The sequence below is a fragment of the Alnus glutinosa genome, chromosome 1 (genome assembly GCF_958979055.1).
Source record: "Alnus glutinosa chromosome 1, dhAlnGlut1.1, whole genome shotgun sequence".
NCBI classification, from domain to species: domain Eukaryota; kingdom Viridiplantae; phylum Streptophyta; class Magnoliopsida; order Fagales; family Betulaceae; genus Alnus; species Alnus glutinosa.
Genome location: NC_084886.1, coordinates 11,561,232 through 11,582,816, shown reverse-complemented (window position 1 = coordinate 11,582,816; position 21,585 = coordinate 11,561,232). Strand labels below are relative to the sequence as shown.

The following is a 21,585-nucleotide window of genomic DNA, read 5'->3' as shown; positions in this document are numbered from 1 at the left end:
TAAGAGAAGCAAAAGTTCTAACATAGATTTAGGGCAACATTTTTGGTTCTTTTGGTTTAGGGAACACTAAGGGAGCCTGTTGCATAATTTTTTTTTAAGAGTTTTTCATACATTTAAGGAAGTGAATGAGATTTATGGAAGCTGTTGCTTAGTAATTACGACTTGCTTTACTTTTAGATTTAGATTTTATTTTTCTATTGTAAAAGAAAAAGGAAACTGATTTTATAATTATACAGGTCAAATAGGTCGCCGATGGGTTAAGTGGGTTGACTCATGATTAATTCATTTTATTAAGCGGATTAATTCGAAACGATTCAAAACCCGATTATACAAAACTTTAATTCAATAATTTCGTGTTCGCAGATTGTTTGAAAATTTGTCAACCATAGTCTTAAAGTTGGTTGAGATTGCCACATAAATTTGTAGGATAGTTGTGAGATAAAAATTGTGTTTTTAAAATTAATCTCTTTTTTTTTTTTTTCTTAATTCCTTCTCTCTTATTTGTTCACTGTGCTTCAATCAAAGCCTCTAAAGAGAAATTTGACCATCTCATCCAACGGTAGTAGACCTTGTAAGGCATGTCATAGAATGCTACCAGGTGTATCATATCAGCCTGAATATCAGCACCGAAGTAGTAGGTCATTTCTCTCGCTTTTCCCAATCCGGCACGCGTTCCAATTGCCGAAGCAATCGTAAACTACTTATTAGAACCACGCCTCTTGAAGCGCGTCAGATCAGCCTCCTCGTTATAAAAAATAAGTGGCGCTCTGCCAACCGTAGAAACAAGCACGCGCGGAAAGTAAGAGTGAAGAAAGAGGATAAGATAACCATATTGCCATCCTCTGCCAATATTGCTGACGCTTGATCTTGATCGTCTTTTTCGGACGCTTGCCATTTTATCTCAGAGCTACACACAATCATCCTTCCATATTGCTAATAAAATCATTGAATAATTTCTCGTTTCGTTCTTTGACCGCCAAAGCCACACTATTATAAGAACCAAAACCTCCATTCCCAATCTTTCTTCCTAGTTTTCGAGTCCCCTCCACAATTCGCTCAGCGAAAGATAAGAAAATAACATGGAGAAAGCTATCAACAGGCAGAGAGTTCTGCTGGATCACCTCCGACCTTCTTCCTCTGTTTACAGCAGCGATTCCTCAATTTCTGTATGTTCAATTTGCCGATTCTCGATTTTGCCTTTCTTTTGTTTCGGTCCGATCCGCTATTTTCGTTTCAGGATTGATTACTTCTGTAGCTCGCTATGTTGGTGGATTGATTTATTTGTTCTCGCATTCGTACACTATTGAGCGATCGAAATGATTCGGACACTTTGAAATTTCGATCTAAAAATTAGATGCGTAGCTATAAATTTTAGCTGCCAAAAAAGGAAAAAAAAAAATGATCGGCTATGATGTTTCTTATTATTTTCAAGTTTACTCCGAAAGCTGTGAACCTTGATGTTAATTATACAAATTTAGTTTTTTTTTGTTTTTTTTTAATGATGGTTTCAAATTTAATTTTGGTTCCTTAAAAATAAAATTAATTGATGTTGAAAATTCTTAACAGTCATCGGCATGTCTGGCCGGGGATAGCGCTGCGTACCACAGGACTCCGGTGTTTGGGGACGATGTGGTGATTGTGGCGTAAGTTGCTCCGTCTTGCAAATGACCTTTCCGAGTTTTTATTTTTTTATTTTTTTATTTTTTATTTTTGCAAACTGTCGAATCGTAAAATTTTCAATTAATTGGGTCTGTTTCGAATTGTGTTTCGTTGAATTTTGTATTACACAGAGCGTACAGAACTCCAATTTGCAAATCCAAGCGTGGTGGTTTCAAGGATACTTATCCCGATGATCTCCTAGCACCGGTTTTGAAGGTGCACTTTATGCTTCTTTGTTCACTTGCTTTTTGGTATTCAAGATTGGAGGACTGGGAAAAACCGATTTTTTGGTCGGTGTATCTTAGCGTTCGTTGTGTTGTAGCTTACTTTGGTTATAATTGTTTGGTGTAGGCATTGATTGAGAAAACCAATCTGAATCCTAGTGAGGTTGGGGATATTGTGGTGGGTACGGTGTTGGCACCGGGATCTCAAAGAGCAAGTGAATGCAGGATGGCTGCATTCTATGCTGGTTTCCCTGGTATTTATCGATTATTTTAGTTTTTGCAAGCTTAGTTTGTTCACCTTGAAGCCTAGCTTATAAGTTTCGTAGTTATAGTTAGTTTATTGGTCATGAATGTCACAATTGTTCTGCGTAGAAACTGTGCCTGTCAGGACCGTGAACAGGCAATGCTCGTCTGGGCTTCAGGCGGTTGCTGATGTGGCCGCTGCTATAAAAGCTGGATTTTATGATATTGGTAAAGAGTACATCTTTTCTTTTCTTTTTCTTCCTTTTTTTAGGATGTCGTAGAGTTATCTTCTTTGAAGATAGACCCTTAATCTTTATCATTTCATTTAGGCATTGGAGCTGGCTTGGAATCCATGACTGTTGATTCAATGGCATGGGACGGGTCTGTCAACCCAAAAGTATATTCTCTCGCCTTCTTCTCTTATATGAACAAAATTTGTTTGTGAGAATTTTTTTTTCTGAAGGATCATAGGATTCTGACGTGATCTTCTTCCATTGACAATGACAGGTAAAGATCTTTGAACAAGCCCAAAATTGCCTTCTCCCCATGGGTATCACCTCAGAAAATATTGCACATCGTTTTGGTGTAACTAGGCAAGAGCAAGATCAGGCTGCAGTGAGTTGAATGAACCTGTCAGGGTGGTATAATGGTCTAAAGCAATTTTCTTCTATTCATTTTCTTACGCTTGTGATGTTAGGTTGAGTCACATAGGCGAGCTGCTGCTGCTACTGCCTCTGGTAAATTCAAAGATGAAATTATTCCTGTGCCCACCAAGGTATCCACTATTTCTGATGTTCTAGCTGAATTTGTTTATGCAAGCATTTTTGTGCGGGTGCATGTATGATTTTTGTTGGGCACTGATCTCCAGTTAATTGAAATAGATTGTTGACCCGAAAACGGGTGAGGAGAAACCTGTTACAATCTCTGTTGATGATGGGATTCGACCTAACGCAACATTGTCAGACCTGGCAAAGCTGAAGCCTGTGTTCAAGAAAGATGGGACCACCACTGCAGGTATTATTTTCATAGCCCAGGTGATTTTTTTTTGTCTTGAACTAGTATTCATTTGAGTCTATTCTATTTCATCATTTGGTGCTTGTATCATAGGCAATTCTAGCCAAGTGAGTGATGGTGCTGGGGCTGTTCTCCTCATGAAGAGAAGTGTTGCATTGCAAAAAGGATTACCCATCCTTGGTGTATTCAGGTTTGTAACTTTTGTGTAGAACTCATTCATTAATGTGATAAGTTGCACTGACTTGGAGATGAAGCAGTGGTGCATAGATGTGCTTAATAAGAAAGGTCCGGTTGTAATGTACTTTCTTGTTTTTTAGGATATTTTCTATGATATAGATGGAAATGGATATGAAATTGGAATGGATATTGATGGATCTGTAGAATGAAAGAATGGAATGGATAAACTGTATATTGAAATTGATAAAAGGTTGACTAATTCGAGCTTAGTCGGGCTCCAAGAAGAATGGGTGATTCGAGCTCAACCCAAAGGCTCCAAGAACTACAATTCTGAGAAAACACTAAACACTTTCGATCACTATCTCTACACTCCCTTTGGGCTTTTATACCTCATATATCTTCTAACTAACTAACAATTAAGCCCATTATTACAATTATATCCCTTACCTATTATATCCCTTACACTGGTATACAGGCATATTCGAGTTCTTGGAACAGAAGCCTAGTTTATTTTAGTGCTTGGTTTTCAATGGTATTCTGTGTACTGCTTATTTGCTTTCAACGTATATGCTGGAACCTACCCCACTAATGTTATTTCAAGCACAGTATCACCCATCAGAACCCTCGCTAAATAAATAACTAAATAAAAAGTAAAAAAGGTGCTCTATAATGTCAGAGGCTCTTCAGGACAATGATGTGAAGCAACATTTTTTTCTTTTCGTTTATCTCTTCAATGTGACCTCACCTTAGTATACTTCAGAACCCAAAAACTTAGTGATGAGTCTTGTGACTTAAACAAGTTTAGGGTGAGAATTTCTCTCAGCTTCACTCTGCAATATATATATATATATATATATATATATATATATATATATATATATATACACACACACATACATACATATACCATTATTAGATCAGATATATATCTGATCTAATAACCATTCATGGAGATAATTAAATTCTTAACCCTTAAGAGTGGCGTTCTTTGTTTGGACAGCGGCTTTAGGAAAAACCTTAACTTTGAATAATTCACGAAAGATGAATGTTATTGTAATGGAGTTGTGCTGTATGTGTAAGAAGTGTGGGGAGTCTATTGATTATATATTCCTTCATTGTGAGGTTGCAACAGAATTGTGGAGTGCATTTCTTCAGTTGTTTGGTGTTGATTGGGTTATGCTTCGAAGGGTAAGTGATTTGTTGGGAAGTTAGAGGCGACAATCGAGAAATCGTCATGGTATGCAAATTTGTAGGTTGGCTCCTTTGTGTTTAATGCGATGTCTTTTGCGAGAGCGGAACACAAATAGTTTTGAAGATCATGAGAGTGGATTGCTAGAGATAAAGAAGATGATGCTACAATCCTTGTAGACATGGAAAGTGGCCTAGAATAGTGTGCATGTCTTAAACTTTTTAGAGTTTTTGGAGTTATCTTCTTTTTCTATAATTTAGGAGTTCTCTCATATACTCCTTGTTTATAAGGGTTGCACCCTTCTGCGTTTTGAATGAATATATATTACTTATCCCTAAAAAAAAAAAAGATTTATTGGACCTAAATTAATTCATCAAGTAAATGTGTGTTGAGATGCTACTTCCCGTGTTTTTCTTCTGTTTCAAGTGACATTACTTATTTTATACTAAGAAAATCACTTTTGTTTGTTGTGCAGGACTTTTGTCGCTGTTGGTGTCGACCCAGCAATCATGGGTGTTGGTCCAGCTGTTGCAATTCCAGCTGCCGTCAAGGCTGCTGGTTTAGAGCTTGATGATATTGACCTTTTCGAGATAAATGAGGTATTATTAAATGTGAAAGAAATTCTAATTTTGTATCCAGGCACTGTGAATATATAATTAATACGGAAATGTGCAATTGTGCAGGCATTTGCATCCCAATTTGTGTATTGCCGTAACAAGCTAGAGCTTGATCCAGAAAAGATAAATGTGAATGGAGGTGCTATGGCCCTTGGGCATCCTTTGGGTGCAACAGGTATACACTAGAAATTCAAATTAACTTGAGTTACACTGCCTAAAAGTTTGAAAACCCGGGTATTACTGACAGGAACTATTAAAGGTAATTGGACTCTATAGGGTTTACATTATGGAATGTCTACATTCATTTGAGCCACAAGTGTTGAGGTCAACACATGGTAATTGCACCTGAAATAATACAAAAATTTACAAGATATATATCAGATGCAAGCATGTGGTGATATAGTAATTTGTTAAACATGTCATTTGAGTTATCATCAGTATGAAGTGTCTTATGGAGATGCTATTGATGATTGACTTAACCATGTAGTTGGATCTTTGTTATATTAGGTTTTATATTGCGGGCATGATATCATTTTCTGGCAAATGCTCATTGGGCTAGAATGCCAGTATACAAAGGAAAACTTAGATCCTTTTATAGTGTTTTTGACGAGGAAAGTGGGGTTTCAATAGATAGTGGTTTTTAGTTCCTGTACTGACAGCTTGCTCTGTGGTGAGGCTTGCTTGGGATGGGGGATTAAACAGTTATTGTGAAGATTAACAGCAATTAATTTAGAGCAATAAATAAGCTGCATAAACAATTCATCCTATTGACATTGTACGTTGAAAAATGCTAGACGTACGACTGTAACATTTGGCTCCAATCAAATGTTGACTTGTGTTAAAAGTTGTAAAATAGTTGTGTAGCATTACTCTTGTAAATTTATGATACTTCAAATGTTAATTACTTATGTCATACTTCACATGTTAATCTAATTAGATTATAACTGATTATAATTAAGAATAAATTAATCAATTTCATTTGAAATTATAAGAAGCCACCAATACTAAATTGATAATGGAGAAGGTAACAGCTGAAATAGGATTCATTTTGAGAGGGCACAACTCTCCTCGAGTGTAAACAATTCCTTGGGGGCTAACTTGCCGGCAAAGTCGGAGTATTACCCGATCCGTGTGGGGGGGGGTGCTTTACACGGATCCGAGGATTACCTGACAGGGGTGGGTACACAAAGTACCCTACCTTGGAGGGGTTCCTCAAAAAAAGAAAGAAAGAAAAAAAACTCCCAAATAGTAAACATATCCCTGTGCACAAATGATAACCAATGAGTTCAACATGTGCACAAATGGTTGGTTTTATGAAGTGATGCTGGATTCGTGCCAGGGAAATAGTAGTTGATTATTACTCTCTGGATCACCCCTTTATGCATATTTGCAGAAACAAAGTTTGGAGCATCATTTTGATGTCTGTTCATGTGATCTTCAAATTGGTGTACATACTTATATTTTTTGGAGCATAAAATGGTGCGAAGCTTTCTTTTATCAATTTGATAAGACTCTTCTGGCTGTCACAGGCGCTCGCTCTGTTGCTACTCTGTTGTATGAGATGAAGCGTCGTGGCAAAGATTGTCGCTTTGGAGTTATATCTATGTGCATAGGTACACTCTCTCTCTCTCTCTCTCTCTCTCTCTCTCTCTGTAAGTGTGAGCCGAGCTCATGCAAGCGCGTGCTGGAGTATGTGGCTAACCACGAATGTTTATAACTGAAATTCAGGCACAGGAATGGGGGCCGCGGCTGTTTTTGAACGAGGGGACGCTGTTGATGAGTTCTGCAACGCCCGGACAGTTGGAAGCAACAATCTTTTATCGAGGGATACTCGGTAGAACATTTTTATCTATCACTGGTTGGAAATCTCTATTAATAATGTCATGTTTGGGATTGAAAATCCTTTTAAAGCATTGTAATAAAGATGGCGTTATTTATTTGAAAGGCTTGGTAATTAGTTGACATTTCTTCGCTTCCACTCCCATTCTGCATTTCAGAATCATCAAGCTCAACCCTTTTTGTTATGGTTGTTAGGTGTTAAGACGCGTATATTTCCAACGACTCAACGAGAGGAAGGCAACCCAATCCCATTTTTGTTTTTCTCAATTTCAAAACTCAAAACTCTCTTTCCATTTGTCAGATGGACGGTTTTAGTCTGTTTTTCAATTTCTTTTCTTTGTTTTCTCCTCTTGTGAAGATTGTTTTCTTCTTGTGATTTCATTGAGGCTTTGGCTTCATGGGAACGCGGGTCTTTTGCACTTGTATAAAAGAAATTGCTTAACTTGGTGTTGTAAGGATTAGGTTAAGATCTTATTGACTAGGGCTCGGAAGTGAAAGTCCTAGCTGCAAATTATCAAATGGTCGAACTTTTCAGTTTTTTGAGTGTTTAATCCCCATAAAGCTTTATCCCTTTAGGGCAATTACTGAATCATATGATGGTTTGGATTCCAGACACCACGGAAATGACTAGTGGTGTTTGCATGCCAGTTAGTGGCACTGTGAGTGACATGGCTCTCTGGAAAAAAAGCTGAGAAAGAGATGGTGGGTGGTGCATGGTGCATGCTGGGACGAGGAGAAAGACTTGTTCATGGATTGTCCTCGTTGCATCTATTCTAGCGCCCAAAACCAAATTGCTGAAGTGTAACCATGCAATGCAATCCATAAACGTACGTATCCTTAAAATGCAATTCCAAATCTTTGTTAAAACACAGGAATTGTATAAGCTTCTTTCTTCTTTCTTTTTTATTTTTTTTGGGGATAGGTAGGAATTGTATTAGTTATTCAATACTGTTTAACACAGCAGTAAAGTTAGTAGGAATCAAATGGATAGATTGGTTTACTAAATTTGGTCCATTATTACTAAATAGTCTCAATTAAACAATATTCCCATAATTACAAGGAGCATTTCTGAAGAATTTTAGATTTCATGACACTGCTAAATAAGAGCGAAACCTAACGGACAGGAACAAGACAACAAAAAAGGCAAATAATGTCCCCCAGCATTGGCTGTTATGGACACTGAATTTTGTACGCTATAAAATTTCAATTGTCTAGCACCTGAAATAAGTGTCAAAAGAAATAAAAGAGTTGTTCCAGTATTTTGAAATTTTCGGTGAATTCTAATCAATATTATTCCCATTCCATTTGTGGACTAAATTCCTTTTTCTTCTTCCTGTTCTTTCAATTAAAGGTCGACCAGATTCCGATGATGCGACTGACACCAGCAGACTCGTCATTACATTTACGCCCTTGTGTTGGAAAATAACAAAATAAAGGGACCAAAGGGCAATAAGACATGACATCGGCCGCATGGTTCAACGCATATTTAAGCTCAGATGAGATTAGAAATCATCACCTTCAAGCAAGGAGCTACCTAGGAATTACGGATCTGTAGTAACGAAAAGCGCTTTTGTTATTTTTGGGTCCAACTTGTTATCATAACACGGTAGTTAACTTAACTCCAAGTTGTTCAGGTTCAGGGGACCCTTCTGAAAACTTCAAACTCAAGTATACATCCTAAGCTGAAAAGGAGCCCATAGATCAATTCCACAGGAGACAATGGTTGTGGCAACCTTGTCAGCACCATTGAGAAAGAAATTTTCCATGACTCATACAAATGTAAGCTTGTCTTAAAATTATTAATTGATTTTAAGACCTAATGGAACAAAAGTACAAACAGCATTCTGCCATTGCATAATTTCCCTTACAACATCATCCAATGGGTAGACCAATATGATTGAACTACTGATTACCTCAGCCCCAAAATGAGAATGCTTGCAGATGTGAAGTCATTCATTGTAACATGATTACTCAAGTACTAGAATCCCACAGCAAACTAAGTGATGGAAGACTTGCAAACTGGGCATGATGCTTTCCTGCCCAGCCATGGATCAATACACTGTCAAGTGTCAAGAAAGAAAGAAATAGTCAGATGTTTGTTGGCTTATTTTGCGAGACAATTGTGTTTTGCGAAAAAGAGAATTCCTACATCTTTGTGAAATTTGTGTAAGCAAGGGAGATGGCGAATGGTTTCTCCAATAGTTGGGATTTCAAGACAAACTGCACAAGCTTCTTCACTGCTGTCAGTCTGAGAAGCACAGAAAACAGAACAGCATGAATTAGCAAAATAATTCTGCAGATCTGACTAATCAGTGCATGACCCACAATAAAGAAAAGTACTACCCTGATCCATTCATTCTCCACACACACACCCCTACACCTACCTGTACTGTAGACTGCGGCAGACAATTAATCTGATTGACAGATGCACCGGCATGTTGGTGATTATTGTCATCAAGGGCCAACAACATTTCATAATCATTTCTGCAAAAAAATGAAAAGAGATATGAAATATAGTTAAAAATTTTGTCAGTAAATCTAGAAGAAAATAGAAATATATTATTGTTGATAAGAAACAGATTTAAAAAAAAAAAAACCCTCCAAGATTCATTAAACATTAATCAAAGAGAGTTAGCAGGAAATATAGATTAATTAACAAACAGAATAAAATCTTACTCATTGAAATCACGCTGAACTTGAAAGATGTGATTGAACATACTCATATCACTAAGGTCCCCGACCGCAGCCTCTAATGCTTCCAATATATCAAGTCTCTGCATGAGAAAGCAAGAGATCAGCATTCATTTTAAAATAGCCCCCTGCATACTGACAACATAATCAACCTTTGCATCGAAACTCTCGGTACAAGAGAGCAAAAGAGGTGTTCTCTTTATTTTCAGGTAATTACATAAGAAATCCCAGAGTTTGACGTTGACTTTGAATTAAGCCTTGAAAATTGTGTTGACCAACCTATAGCTTCAAAAATATAACAAACTAAATCTTAAATGAGTCAGCGTTCACTGAAAGTAGCAAAGACTGACATGAGCCGCTCTTAAAACTTTGAGCGCCAAAAAATCCATCCACATGAGCACTCCACACACAAAAAAACACTAACAAATAAATACAATTAGAGGGAGACAGTGCTTGATTGTTTATCCAAATGACCAAATTCCTAAATGCGGTTCATGTAACTTTTCGCTAGTGGAGGATTATTGAGGATCCAGATTGCAATGACTTTCAAACTACAGGATGGACATTGATACAATTAAAAATTGAAATTAAGGCCAAACTTTAGCGGTTTTTTATATAATTAAACCTTTTTTCCTTGATAAAAAAGTCAAACTGCCTCTTAACATTAAATTGTAATGTGTAACTTATAATAGAATCATTGTTTAAAAACAAAATCAGAAGTTCAAAAAAGAAAAATAATAATGGAAAGGTCAATATGACAAAATCAAGTTATCTTCTCTCATCCAAAACTAGGGTAGTAATAACAACCATAGGTATTCCTCAAAATGATAAGAAAACCATGTATTTAATGCTGCTTCAACACATAGATCACCAGAAAGCCTTAATTCACAAGCTTTAAATGCAAATGGGCGCGATACATGTCTCTCCTACTCAGAAAAATACCTTGCCCTAGTACTAAAGAGTTACTGTATAACCAAAATAGGGGAATTAAACAAACTTGTAGTTCAAATTTGCTCAAGTGGGCCACATATGAGACTCCCTTTTATCATTTCTTTTTCTAACAAAACATGAAGAGCTTCCTTTTACATTTTTCACATAGCCTAATGCATCAAAAATAGCACTTTCAAAATGCTATCCAAAAATTAATGTCCATGGTATCCATGAGTTGAATTTTCAAACCATAAACACATTCAAACTTCCTAATAGCCATACCATTTTTTTGATAAGTAAGGATAGCAATGTAATATGATCTATATACCATCACATATGTCTATTACATCTAGATCATCTAAACTATCAAAATAACTTTTCAATTTATATTCCATCATCATATCACAGCATAAAGAAACGGGAAAAAAGAAACAGAAGGGATAGAAGGACGAGAGAGAGAGAGAGAGAGAGAGAGAGAGAGAGAGAGAGAGAGAGATACCATGTCTAAATCCATGTCCATAGGAAACTGGAGATTCCTTCTATTTGATGATACTGTAGGAGAATGTCTGGAAAAGTGATTCCTCAGCTGTGTTATTCTACTAGAGGTAGGAACTCGAGCCTGGGTTCGCATCAACTGTGCTAGTCGACTAGAGGTGGGAGCTCGAGCCTGGGCTCCTCTTCTAATTGATGGGTTTTGAGAAGGCCGTGACCGGGGTTGTCTATATGAATGTGATACCGATGAGCCTCTCTAACAAACATGCAAACGAAATGAACTGTTAGTGAAACCTAGTAGAACAGTCCAGCAAAGAATAAAATACACCAAGTATACATAAAACAAATGCCAAGTATGCTGGCAAATAGATGTCCATTTACCAGGGATAAACTTCATTTTGGAAATTGTGTAAACATTAATTCATACATATTCTAGTAAAAAAAAAAAACATATCAGTCACCAGGCTGATACGATCCTGCTTTTGAGTGAAACTTAGTAGTAGGTGCTGATGCAAAATAAATATCTTCACAAATCCACGTACTGAAAGACAATCATTCCTTTTGTAGGCCCTTATAATATATTGCACAATCTTTTCCACATACCTCTTAACAAAGTTGGAATTAGTAGGGCCCAAAAATTATGTTTGGACCTGCTACACCATTCTCGTAATGACAGGTAAATACACAACTCATACCATCATGCACCCGGATGGGATAAACCTGTGACTTCACAAGTGTAGGATTGTGTGAAAGTCTGAATTATTAGATGCAATGTTTACTCACATATTTGGAGGTTAAAAAAAAAAAAAGTTAAGTTGTGCAAGCTCATGAACAACCTCATGCATAGTAAAAATATAAAAATCAATCAAGCTTGGCTTGTACTCAATACAAAATTAAACAAACCAATCTCAAACATTTAAAAACTTGGCTTAGCTCAGCTAAATGGCAGCTCTCAATATTATCTATGGATTTTTTAATATAGCAAAAATTATCACCACTACATGCTGGAGTACTGTCCATCCTTGCTTCATCAAATTATAGAGGCCTCCCGTTTGTTGACATGACAAGTCATGAATATGCATAATTTTACAACCAAGGCTAAATGAAGAAACCAGTTCATAATTTTCAATATGAAATTTCTTGATAAATATCCGATAGCAGTAATTCAGTGACTAACATCATACTTGATGCGCATTTCAAGGTATCAGTAAATCACTAAAAAAAAAAAAAAGAGGCTCACTCACAGGATGTGGTTCAACGTGACTTCCACCAGAAGCAGCATGGAGAACATCCTCCTGGGGCAGCACCCATGCTAAATTTTCATCAATCTGCAAAAAGATTGAGAAACATGAAACTCTTGCAAGAAAGAAGCATTACTTACCAAACACACACACTCAACAACAACAAAAACAACAGCAAATAAATAAATAAATAAATAAAAAAAGAAGAAGAAGAAAAGAAAAAGAAACATCTGATTGGGAACCTACCCCACCACCTCCAACCACAGGTTCTTCATGATATAGTTGTTCTTGGAGTTCCCTCGCCAACATTTCATCTGCTTCTACTTGTCTTGCCCTAGCATCTGAGTCATCATTATTTATGCATTCTAAACCACGGGAGATAGTTCGTCTCATTTCAGGTGATAACTCATCAACTTCAATAACCGGGTCCAAACTGCCCCAATTTTGACGAGTCTGAAGTCTGGATGGTCTTGAATTCTCTCCAGAAGAACCAAGAAACACAATATCTGAGTCATCAGAAACTGATGTTGAGCATTCACCAGGATTTCTTGAAGTCAATTTATGTTTCTTTTGCCTTCTAATAAGGGTATTTGCAGCATGATGTGGTCCAGCTACCCGTTCAACCTCAGAGTCAATCCTGGAAGCTGTTTGAGCTGCATCTGATTCTTTTGCAAAATCAAATTGAGCCCTGCGGTTTATTCTGCTAGCAGCATCTCTTTGCTCTGTTATGTTTTTATGTTGCTGACTAATTAAGCCTCCAACACCATCAATTGTCCCAGAAAGAGACACAGCTACGTCAGACAAGGGATGATCAGCAAACCTTGAGCGACTCCGTGTGCTTCTCCAACCACCTAATCCTTCTGAGCATCCAAATGCATTGGCATAACTACTTCCATCAGCCTCTTCATTATTAATGACAGGCCTACTCCAAAAGCATAGCAGACTATAAGGTCTCAGGATACAAGCACTTGAAAAAGTTACATATCTAAGTTGATCCAACAAATGTTGGCAACAACAATAACAAAACACTGTTGAAACTTTTAACGGTATCATATCTTCAAAACAAGGTTGAATTTTAACAGTGGCAATATCTTCAAAATCTTGTTCTATCATGTGCTATTTAAAACTTTCAGAGACTTAAAAAGGTCATGATATATACCAGATCTTCAAAAAATGGTATACCAAAGAAATTGAAAATCAGTAATTGCCCAAGCATTGGCAAAATAAGAACGAAAAATACATCCAAAAAAGAACAGGCCAATTTCAACAAAGACCTAAGAGGTAAACCCCTACATGTCCAAGGCAAGCACACACCACTGCTTGCTAAACTTTAGAGAGTGCTCATTATTCAAAATCAATCTTTAAAATATTTTTAAAAAGTGCACAACTAACACAGGAGTTGTGATTGTGCTGACAGTAAATTCGTGAAGTCAAGAGGAGGAAGTATATGATGATTGGATATGCAAGCTAAACGATCATTGAATAGCGAACAGCAATTGTTATGTTGATAAGCATGATCAAAACTATAATCTAAATTACCGGCATTGCAACAAAGTACTAGCCATCATCTCAAAAAGAAAGCAAAAAAAAAAAAAGTAAAATAAAATGGTAATCAATTTTACATTTATGCAAAAATTATATATATCAAGAAGCTGATTTTTTTTTAATGACAAGGAACTCCTCCAAGGCAGGACCACTTCGTATACCCACCGCTGTCAGGTAAACCTCAAACCCATGTAAAGTGCCCCATCCACACGGATCGGGTAATACACTAGCTTTGCCGGCGGACTGGCCCCAAAAAATTGTTTGTACCTAAGGAGATTCGAACCTTAGACCTCATAAGACTACCACAAAGACCAAAGCTCTTACCACTTGAGCCAACCCCTTGGAGTTAATATCAAGAAGCTGATATTGGATCCATATCAATATGTATTATGGCACAAGCAGAATAAAACTCCACAATGATGACGTATTCAAGACAGATCTGAAAATATGATCTTTGGGAATGAAAATTACAGCAGAACTTGTAACAAGAAAACTAGCGACAAAGGATAATCAGAGACAGAAAGTATGAAATCAGCAAAGAAACATATAAGTGTTATTGGAAAAAGAAAAAGGAAAAAAGGATTGGTTCTGGCATAATATAATCTAATTTGAAACAGGAAAGAACAGAAAAGTCAGAGCCTGAAAGTTGGAAGTTAACTAATATATATCAGAAAGACCTGATAATCAGCAGTCCTAAACCATATAAAATTGACAATGGTAAACAAAAATCACAAGAAGCAGACACCAAGTCATGGAGTACAGTTTATAGGAAGATACAGATAATCATCATTTAAGGAGCCAACCAAGGCAGACTACAGTCATTTAAAACGGTCTCATCAAACACATTGTCCCCGAGATTCACAAGTGAAGCAGGATTAAGAGGAGTTACAGTGCTTACATGAAGGCAAAAGACTAATTTTAGATGTGCAGGAGATGATGAGGTGGATTGGCTGCCTTTTTGTAGGCAGAAGGTTAATGTGAAGTCTTTATTTTGTAATGAGGGGTGATTTGGGGTTTGAGTTCCTTGAAAGAATACTGGCCATGAAGGCGTAAGACTAATTTCAGAGGAGCAGGAGATGCTGAGATGGAATGGCAACCTTCTAGCCACCAGAACTTTAGTGCGAAGTCTTTATTTTGTTATGAGGGGTGATTTGTGGGTAGAGTCCTTGAAAGAAAATTCTCCATTCAGGTCGACCATATAAGTTACTAGTTTTTTCCCCTTTTTTGGTGGCACTAACTACCATGGGAAGTATTCTTCAAACAAGAGAGTACGTCCCACTGTTGGTGCTGGATGTAGTTGAGAGACAGCGGACCATCTTGTTATAGTGTTCTGTATCTTGGGCAATCAAGCCAGTTGTAGGCATATGTTGTTTACCAAGAGAGAGTAAGAGAACCCAATTCAGATTCAAGGGGGAATGGACATCGCTTAGGAAATATGAAATTAGTGACACTGCTCAAATAGTAAGGCATGTTGCAAAAGCATATTTACACCTCTCCACTGACCATTTATTACTGCACTTATAGGAAGTCAACATACTGCAACAAAAGGGACAGAGCTGATGGTAAATTATGTCCTATATCTGGTTTTTAACTTTATGTCCATCTTTTAATGCGAAAATTATTATTTAGCACATCGAAAGATAGCCAGTAAGAAAAGAAAAGATGATAAGGGAACATTAGAGTGGCAGTTGCCATTATCAGCTGAGATGACAGGTTCTTGGCAGCAAAAATTAGGTCGGGCTGTAAGGAGAGTTCTGGACCGGTTTGCCAGGTCGGGGCTGAATCGAAAACCCTTAGGTTTCCGCGTGGCCCGACTCATGCGGAAACCTAAAGTTTCCTGTCCACCGCCATCCCTGTCAAAGACGACACCGGAGGTGTCTTCAAGGATGGTTTTGAATCGGCTTCCTCCTGGGGGTTTGGAGGTTATAGCGTTGGGAGCTACAGAGGGCGTGAGTGCAGCTTCATTAGTTTTTGTTGAGGATTCTTTTAGGTCGGAGCCCTCGTCGGCGGCAGTTACAGGGACGGAGTCTTCTTCCGGGGGTGAGTCAAGCAGTTCCTAGGTGTTTCCGGTGTTTTCTAGCCGGAGTCCAGCCTCTAAAGTATTCAGTTCCCCCCATTCGCCGACACTAGATCTGGGTTTTCCGGCGGATCCTACTCCTCCTTCAGCTCCTGTCTTTAAGTTCACTCCATTGGGGACACTTCAGATTCCTAAACCCTATTCTACCCCTCCGTCTCTCGCTAGAGCAGCTGTTTTGGGAGAGAAGCTGCGTTCTCCCTTCCCCATGGTGGTTTCTAAGCCTTTTCAATGTTACTACAGGAGGGCGAAAAAACTAAGGGAAGGACAATCTGTGAAGTGGAATGATGTGATACTTTCGGATTCCTTGGAAGCCGTGAAGATGTCTGTTGGCCACGCTGATAAGATGGTTACGGGTGCAGAGCCGCCAGCGGAGAAGGTGGCAAAGCCTCCTTTATTGAAGAAGTCAGAGACGCCAGTGAATCAGGGCCTTTTTAGGAAGGGGATTCTCAACCTTCCCCCGATAGTTTCAGTCCCTCCCACGTCGCCTCAGGAGGTCAACAATCGCCGGGCGGTAGGTCCTTCCTCCCCTTTGAGTGGTTGCTTAAATGGTTTCTCCCAATCACGGAATTGACCAGTCAGTTTTGATCATAACAGGTAGAATGTGGTGTGGGAGGAGGAAAAATATGATTATTGGGATGGTTTGCCCTTAGATTGGGTGATGGATGGAGATTTTGGGGAGGAGGCCATGGCTATTCGGGATGCCATGGAAGAGGAGTTCCAGTTGATTGCGCGCCATAAGTCTAAAGGAAAAAGGGAGCTTCTGAATTTGCATAGCTCCATCAATTATGGTGACGCGAAAAATCCCTCTAGGGGTAGGAAAGGCAAGGCACGCATGTTGTAGGCTTGTTGTGCCTTGGCAGGTAGTGGGTAGTCTTATTCTTAGTTGAGTCCTTTTGTAATTTGTTTTTGGTTTTTTCATTTTCTGGGGCCTTGGTGTTGTGGGTTTTTGCGGGTTAGCTTTGGTTGTTTTTGTGTATACTTCATGTGAACTTAGGAGCGCCTTACGCTTTCTTTAATAAAGTTTTTCTTACTTAAAAAAAAAAAAAAAAAAAAAAAAAAAAAAAAAAAAAAAAAAAAAATTAGCAAGAAGCAAGTAAAAAGCAACATGAATTAGGATCTAGCTGCGTAGACTAACAAAATAAGAAAAGGATTAAGAGTGAGTCTGTAAAGTTTACAGCAAAATACACCTCAATAAATAGAAATAATTTCCAGTTTCCCAGAAAAAACAAAGGCTTATGAGAAAAACACCGATTCTCCTGCCGAAAATATCAGAAAGATTAGAAAAAAGAAATATATATCAACAGAAGTATAGCTTGATATTTCAGGATACCTTTAAAATTCCTAGGAAGTATTACGTGTCATCTAAAGCTTATGAGATTATGGATGCGATGCTAAAAAAGAAAAAATAATTATTTCCAAATAAACAAGAATATTGCAATCAATCAGGAGTATCTGCATAGAAACGAGCATTTTAAACTGTAAACAAATTACCTGCCAGTTGTATGAATAATTTTATCACCTTGCTCCGTTGATGTAGAAGGATGAATTACAACACCTTTTCCTTTCACTCTATCACCATTATTGTCTTCTGAAACTATGTCTTTAATATTTATCAAACAAGGTGTACTTTTGGAAACCACAACCCCCAAAGGACTCTGTTTGGCAATGGAACCGGTACTCGGCCCCTCAGCTAATTGTTTTGCCCTTGTTGCTATATTTTGTGGTGAGATACACCCATTGCGAACCAACCTTTTTTGCCCACTGACTCTTGGCAGGGTAAGAGACTGAACAGGCTTGGACATTTGTTTTTCAGTCTTATGCTGAGGATCATTGGACATATTAGCCCCTTTTCCATGAGCCACAGCCAATTCAGGACCTTTAGATGCATTGTCCTCTAATTTTTCCTTTCCCTTATAGGCATTGCTGGATGCCTTTGAAGAATCTAGAATACGATTTGAAGAAGAACCATCAATGGTCAGTATTTGTTCTTTTCTCTTATCCTCAACCAGAAGATCTTTAAATGGATCATGTGGAAATATTGTTTTGGGCTTTTGTGTGTGACCATTCTGTTCAGTTAAATCTGAAAAAGCAGTGCCTTCTTCACAACCAGATGATTTAGAGGGAAATTTAGTGCATATTCCTTTCCCTTTATCCACGTTTTCTGTTCCAATAGAATGCTTGGTCTTATGAATGGAGCTTTTGTCATTTACTGGTCTTCTAAATAAGTGAGCATTCTGGGAAGCATCGGAGTTCTCTGAAGGGGAAAGTACAAGGGAGTTGCCGCAACCCTTAGGTTCATCATTGCTGAGATTCTTGCGAGAACGAATAACCAATCTTCTGTTCTGGACATTATCATTGACCAGCCTACCCTGGCCCCTCAGCCCATTCATATATTTGCCATTCACAAAATCAGGATTCCTCAAAGAAGCAGCTAATGACGAATTGCTTTCTCTTCCAACACATTCCTTACCAATAATATGACGGGCAGCTAACCTATCAGGCGTGTCAGGAACATCGACTACCTCATCAATGTCCATTTCCTCCATATCCTGTGTGAATTAAAAAAAATAAATAAATAAATCCAAGAAATCAAATCCAATCAATAAATTCAGCAGCCGCTACATCTAACAAGCAAATTCTATACGTAACATAGATTTCTTAAAAGAACTATAAACAACAACCAAAAAAAATGTTTCACTTAGCAACGCTCAAATGTAGAATCTTTTTTTTTTTTTTAAGTAACACTCAAGTGTAGAATCTTAAATAACAATTACTCGTATAAGAAAAATATAAGTCCCAATTATGGTATAATTGGCCACTGTATCTAGTGGAAGCAACATGCCAAACACCATGCTACATATAAGTGTTGCAAATGACCCGTACCAACGAATTTCAACAGTGCCCATTCAAAGAAACCAGTACTAGCACATAGACGTTTGTGAGCATGCTGACATCAAGGTATGTTAGCATCCTGACATTGACATGTAGAAAGAGCAAGGCTCAGATGAAAGGGAGTTAATAACTTCAGAAGTACAGAACATGCAAACTTAACTAGGAAAAAAATTAATTAACTATTTGGATGAATTGGTTCAAGAAAATTTAAATTGAGAGATATTTTCTGTGTTGTGTACATGCATACAAACATATAAAGGAGACAAAGAAGAGGGAACTTTTCTGCATAGAAGATAGTAATCTTGCAAAACCTCTCCTTGAATCTTAAGAGTGAAAATAGCCTCGCAACAGCTGCACATAACTTGAGAAGCATTACACTATCCACTCAAAAAGGTTTAAATGTAAAGATCTGTTCTTTTCTTTTATTACTTTGTTTATTATGATTAAAAGGATAAGTACAATTATACTTTTCAAGAAATTAGCAGCAATATGATATGGATCATGTTTGAAAACACTATGAGAACAAGAAGTAAAATAGACAACTTTTTAATAGATTGACTCAACAGGTTTTCAAAGAATGTAAAGAGTAAGCTTCATATAAATACTAACCTCATAACAGGGCTCGGATTGAAAACAATATTAAAGAAATAAGAACTATATCCGGAAGCACAGGAATGATATTCGTCATAATAATAAGTTGAATTCTGAGTATATTCTTAAAAGGGTCGATTGGAAGGTAAGGACTCGTATTATGGGTTCTCGTAAATTTGTTAATACGGCTACTAACAGAGCCCTCTGCTGTCGCTGGGGAGTATCTGAGAAAGTGCTCACCGGTTAAGTTGAGTTGATGTTTTGGTTTGGTGGTTTTGTAGGTACATAATTGAGTTTTTCCTTTTAAAGGGTTTGATATTGTGAGTTTGAGGTGAAATGTAAGTAGTATGGAGTTTTCTTTGTAGTTTTTGAGTTGAGAACCAGTTAATTCTGGTGTGTATTTCGTTTGTTGGTTCTAATGAAAGCCTATTCATCCAAACAAAAAAAGAAATAAGAACTATATAAAGTGTAAGGGCAGCATGAAATACATGGATAAATTGCGTGTAAGGCGAACAAAGCCCTAAGAAAGAAAGATTGTAACAGAGATATACAGCTAGAAAAAAAAAAAAAAAAAAAAAAAAAAAAAAAAAAAAAAAAAAAGTGAAAGCAAAAAAGGCTAAGTCAAGATAGAGCCATTAACTGTAAAGATCTTCATAAAATAAAACAAAAAATACTCACAAAATAAAAACAAGCATGAAAATAATAATAGTGGCTGGTTTGAGAGACTGTTACATGAACCTGTCTATTCCAAAATGGGCTTAAAATTAGGCAAGCTTGATTGCCCTTGGACATTTTCACCAATCATCAAACACAGCAAACTTGGAATAAGCTTTATCAATTACAAATTCACTCAAGCTCTATGATGGGGGGAAAAAAGACTTTTTTTAAAAAATGCAACCCATCATGTCATGCATACCCAGATAATGAAATTCACAGAATATGTTTACCACATCAAATGATTGGTAGACAACCAAAAAAACAAAAAAACAAAATTAGAATGTCTAACAAAAAAAAAAAAACTAATGAGAAAACCAAAGCAGGTTCAATCTCCATCAAACAATAAATATAACTAATTCCATAACGATTCTGATTGAAATTCAAATAAAAATTGCTTAATTAACTATAAATTGATCACAAATTCTGGAGTGAATTACAAATAGAGCAACAAGAAAACATATTCAATTCAAAAAGAAAAAAGGAAAAAAAAAAAAAAAAAAAAATTGGAAACTGAGATTTAAAACCCAAAGAATGCAAAAAAAAAAAAAAAAAAAAAACGAAAATCAATACCTGATCTTGTTGGAGGTTCAAATCCAAGAGAGAAAGAAGCACCGAAGTTGAATTCAAGTACGATATTTTGTATCTTCCTATCGCTCCGTCCCTTGAGCCCATGGTTTTGTCTCGCTCCAGGCTATCAATGGGTCGGGTCTAGTTGGGTTAGGTTAGGTTGAGCTTGAGCATTAATTTTCTTTCTTTGCAAATTGAAATGGGAGAGAAAAACCTGAGGCCCAAACCGTACCAGCCCAGCCTGTTTATTTTCTCCGACCCAGAGAATAACAACCCCACCCCCCCCCCCCCCCCCCCCCCCGGCCCAAAAATAGGAAAGGGTTGAGATTTACCCCTCTTAACCATTTTTTTCTTCTTTTTTTTCTTTTTTCTTTTTTCTTTTTCTTTTTTCTTTTTTTTTTTTTCTTTTTAATGTTTCCCTCAATATTTCAATTTTGACAATCTATCATTGAGATTGCAATGTCTCCCTATGTGATATGAAATGACAAAAATACTTTTTATAAGATACAAAATGACTACATTATTTTTTATCTTATGGAGGATATTTTTGTTATTTTTTGTCGCGGAAGGGAGACATTACAGCCCTGATAATAGGTTATGGAGGACACTATAAAAATTAAAACATTAGAGGTAGGGGGACATTGCAAAAGGATTATAGTTAAGATAATTAAAAGGTAGTTTCCCCAAAAAGAAAATAATCAAAATCAAAGAAAAACTCAAAATAGTTTCATCATATCTTATGTTTTGATTAGGGGTGAGCAAAAACCCGCGAACCCGCCCCTAAAAATGCAATTTTTAATGTTTTTTTTTTACGAGTACAGGTTGAATTTTAACCAACCCGTGTGGGACAGGGCGGGGCGCGGGTTTAATCTTTTTTTTT

The 21,585-nt window shown here is 37.2% G+C and overlaps 2 protein-coding genes across 3 annotated transcripts; one reads left to right on the top strand and one right to left on the bottom strand.

Moving 5' to 3' along the window:
• The first annotated feature begins 887 nt into the window (after window positions 1-887).
• On the top strand, window positions 888-7,087 carry LOC133872638 (3-ketoacyl-CoA thiolase 2, peroxisomal). The gene is made up of 14 exons (XM_062310220.1): window positions 888-1,166; window positions 1,567-1,643; window positions 1,791-1,875; window positions 2,011-2,137; window positions 2,256-2,354; window positions 2,456-2,523; window positions 2,634-2,741; window positions 2,824-2,901; window positions 3,008-3,140; window positions 3,234-3,330; window positions 4,982-5,105; window positions 5,190-5,298; window positions 6,653-6,736; window positions 6,852-7,087. Exons 1-14 carry the CDS (start codon window positions 1,080-1,082, stop codon window positions 6,959-6,961), a joined length of 1,386 nt encoding a protein of 461 aa, XP_062166204.1. The 5' UTR covers window positions 888-1,079; the 3' UTR covers window positions 6,962-7,087.
• Window positions 7,088-8,572: 1,485 nt separating this feature from the next.
• Window positions 8,573-20,836, bottom strand: LOC133872626 (uncharacterized). Of its 2 annotated transcripts, XM_062310215.1 has the most exons (10): window positions 20,709-20,733; window positions 18,822-18,909; window positions 17,430-18,487; window positions 12,563-13,238; window positions 12,320-12,403; window positions 11,083-11,331; window positions 9,639-9,736; window positions 9,347-9,446; window positions 9,112-9,210; window positions 8,573-9,021 (listed from the first exon to the last, which is right to left on the bottom strand). In XM_062310215.1, exons 3-10 carry the CDS (start codon window positions 18,482-18,484, stop codon window positions 8,959-8,961), a joined length of 2,424 nt encoding a protein of 807 aa, XP_062166199.1. In that variant the 5' UTR covers window positions 18,485-18,487; window positions 18,822-18,909; window positions 20,709-20,733; the 3' UTR covers window positions 8,573-8,958. The 2 variants fall into 2 exon arrangements, with proteins under 2 accessions (XP_062166199.1, XP_062166190.1); XM_062310206.1 differs by lacking the exon at window positions 18,822-18,909 and having other exon boundaries at window positions 20,709-20,836.
• Between the last annotated feature and the right edge of the window lie 749 nt (window positions 20,837-21,585).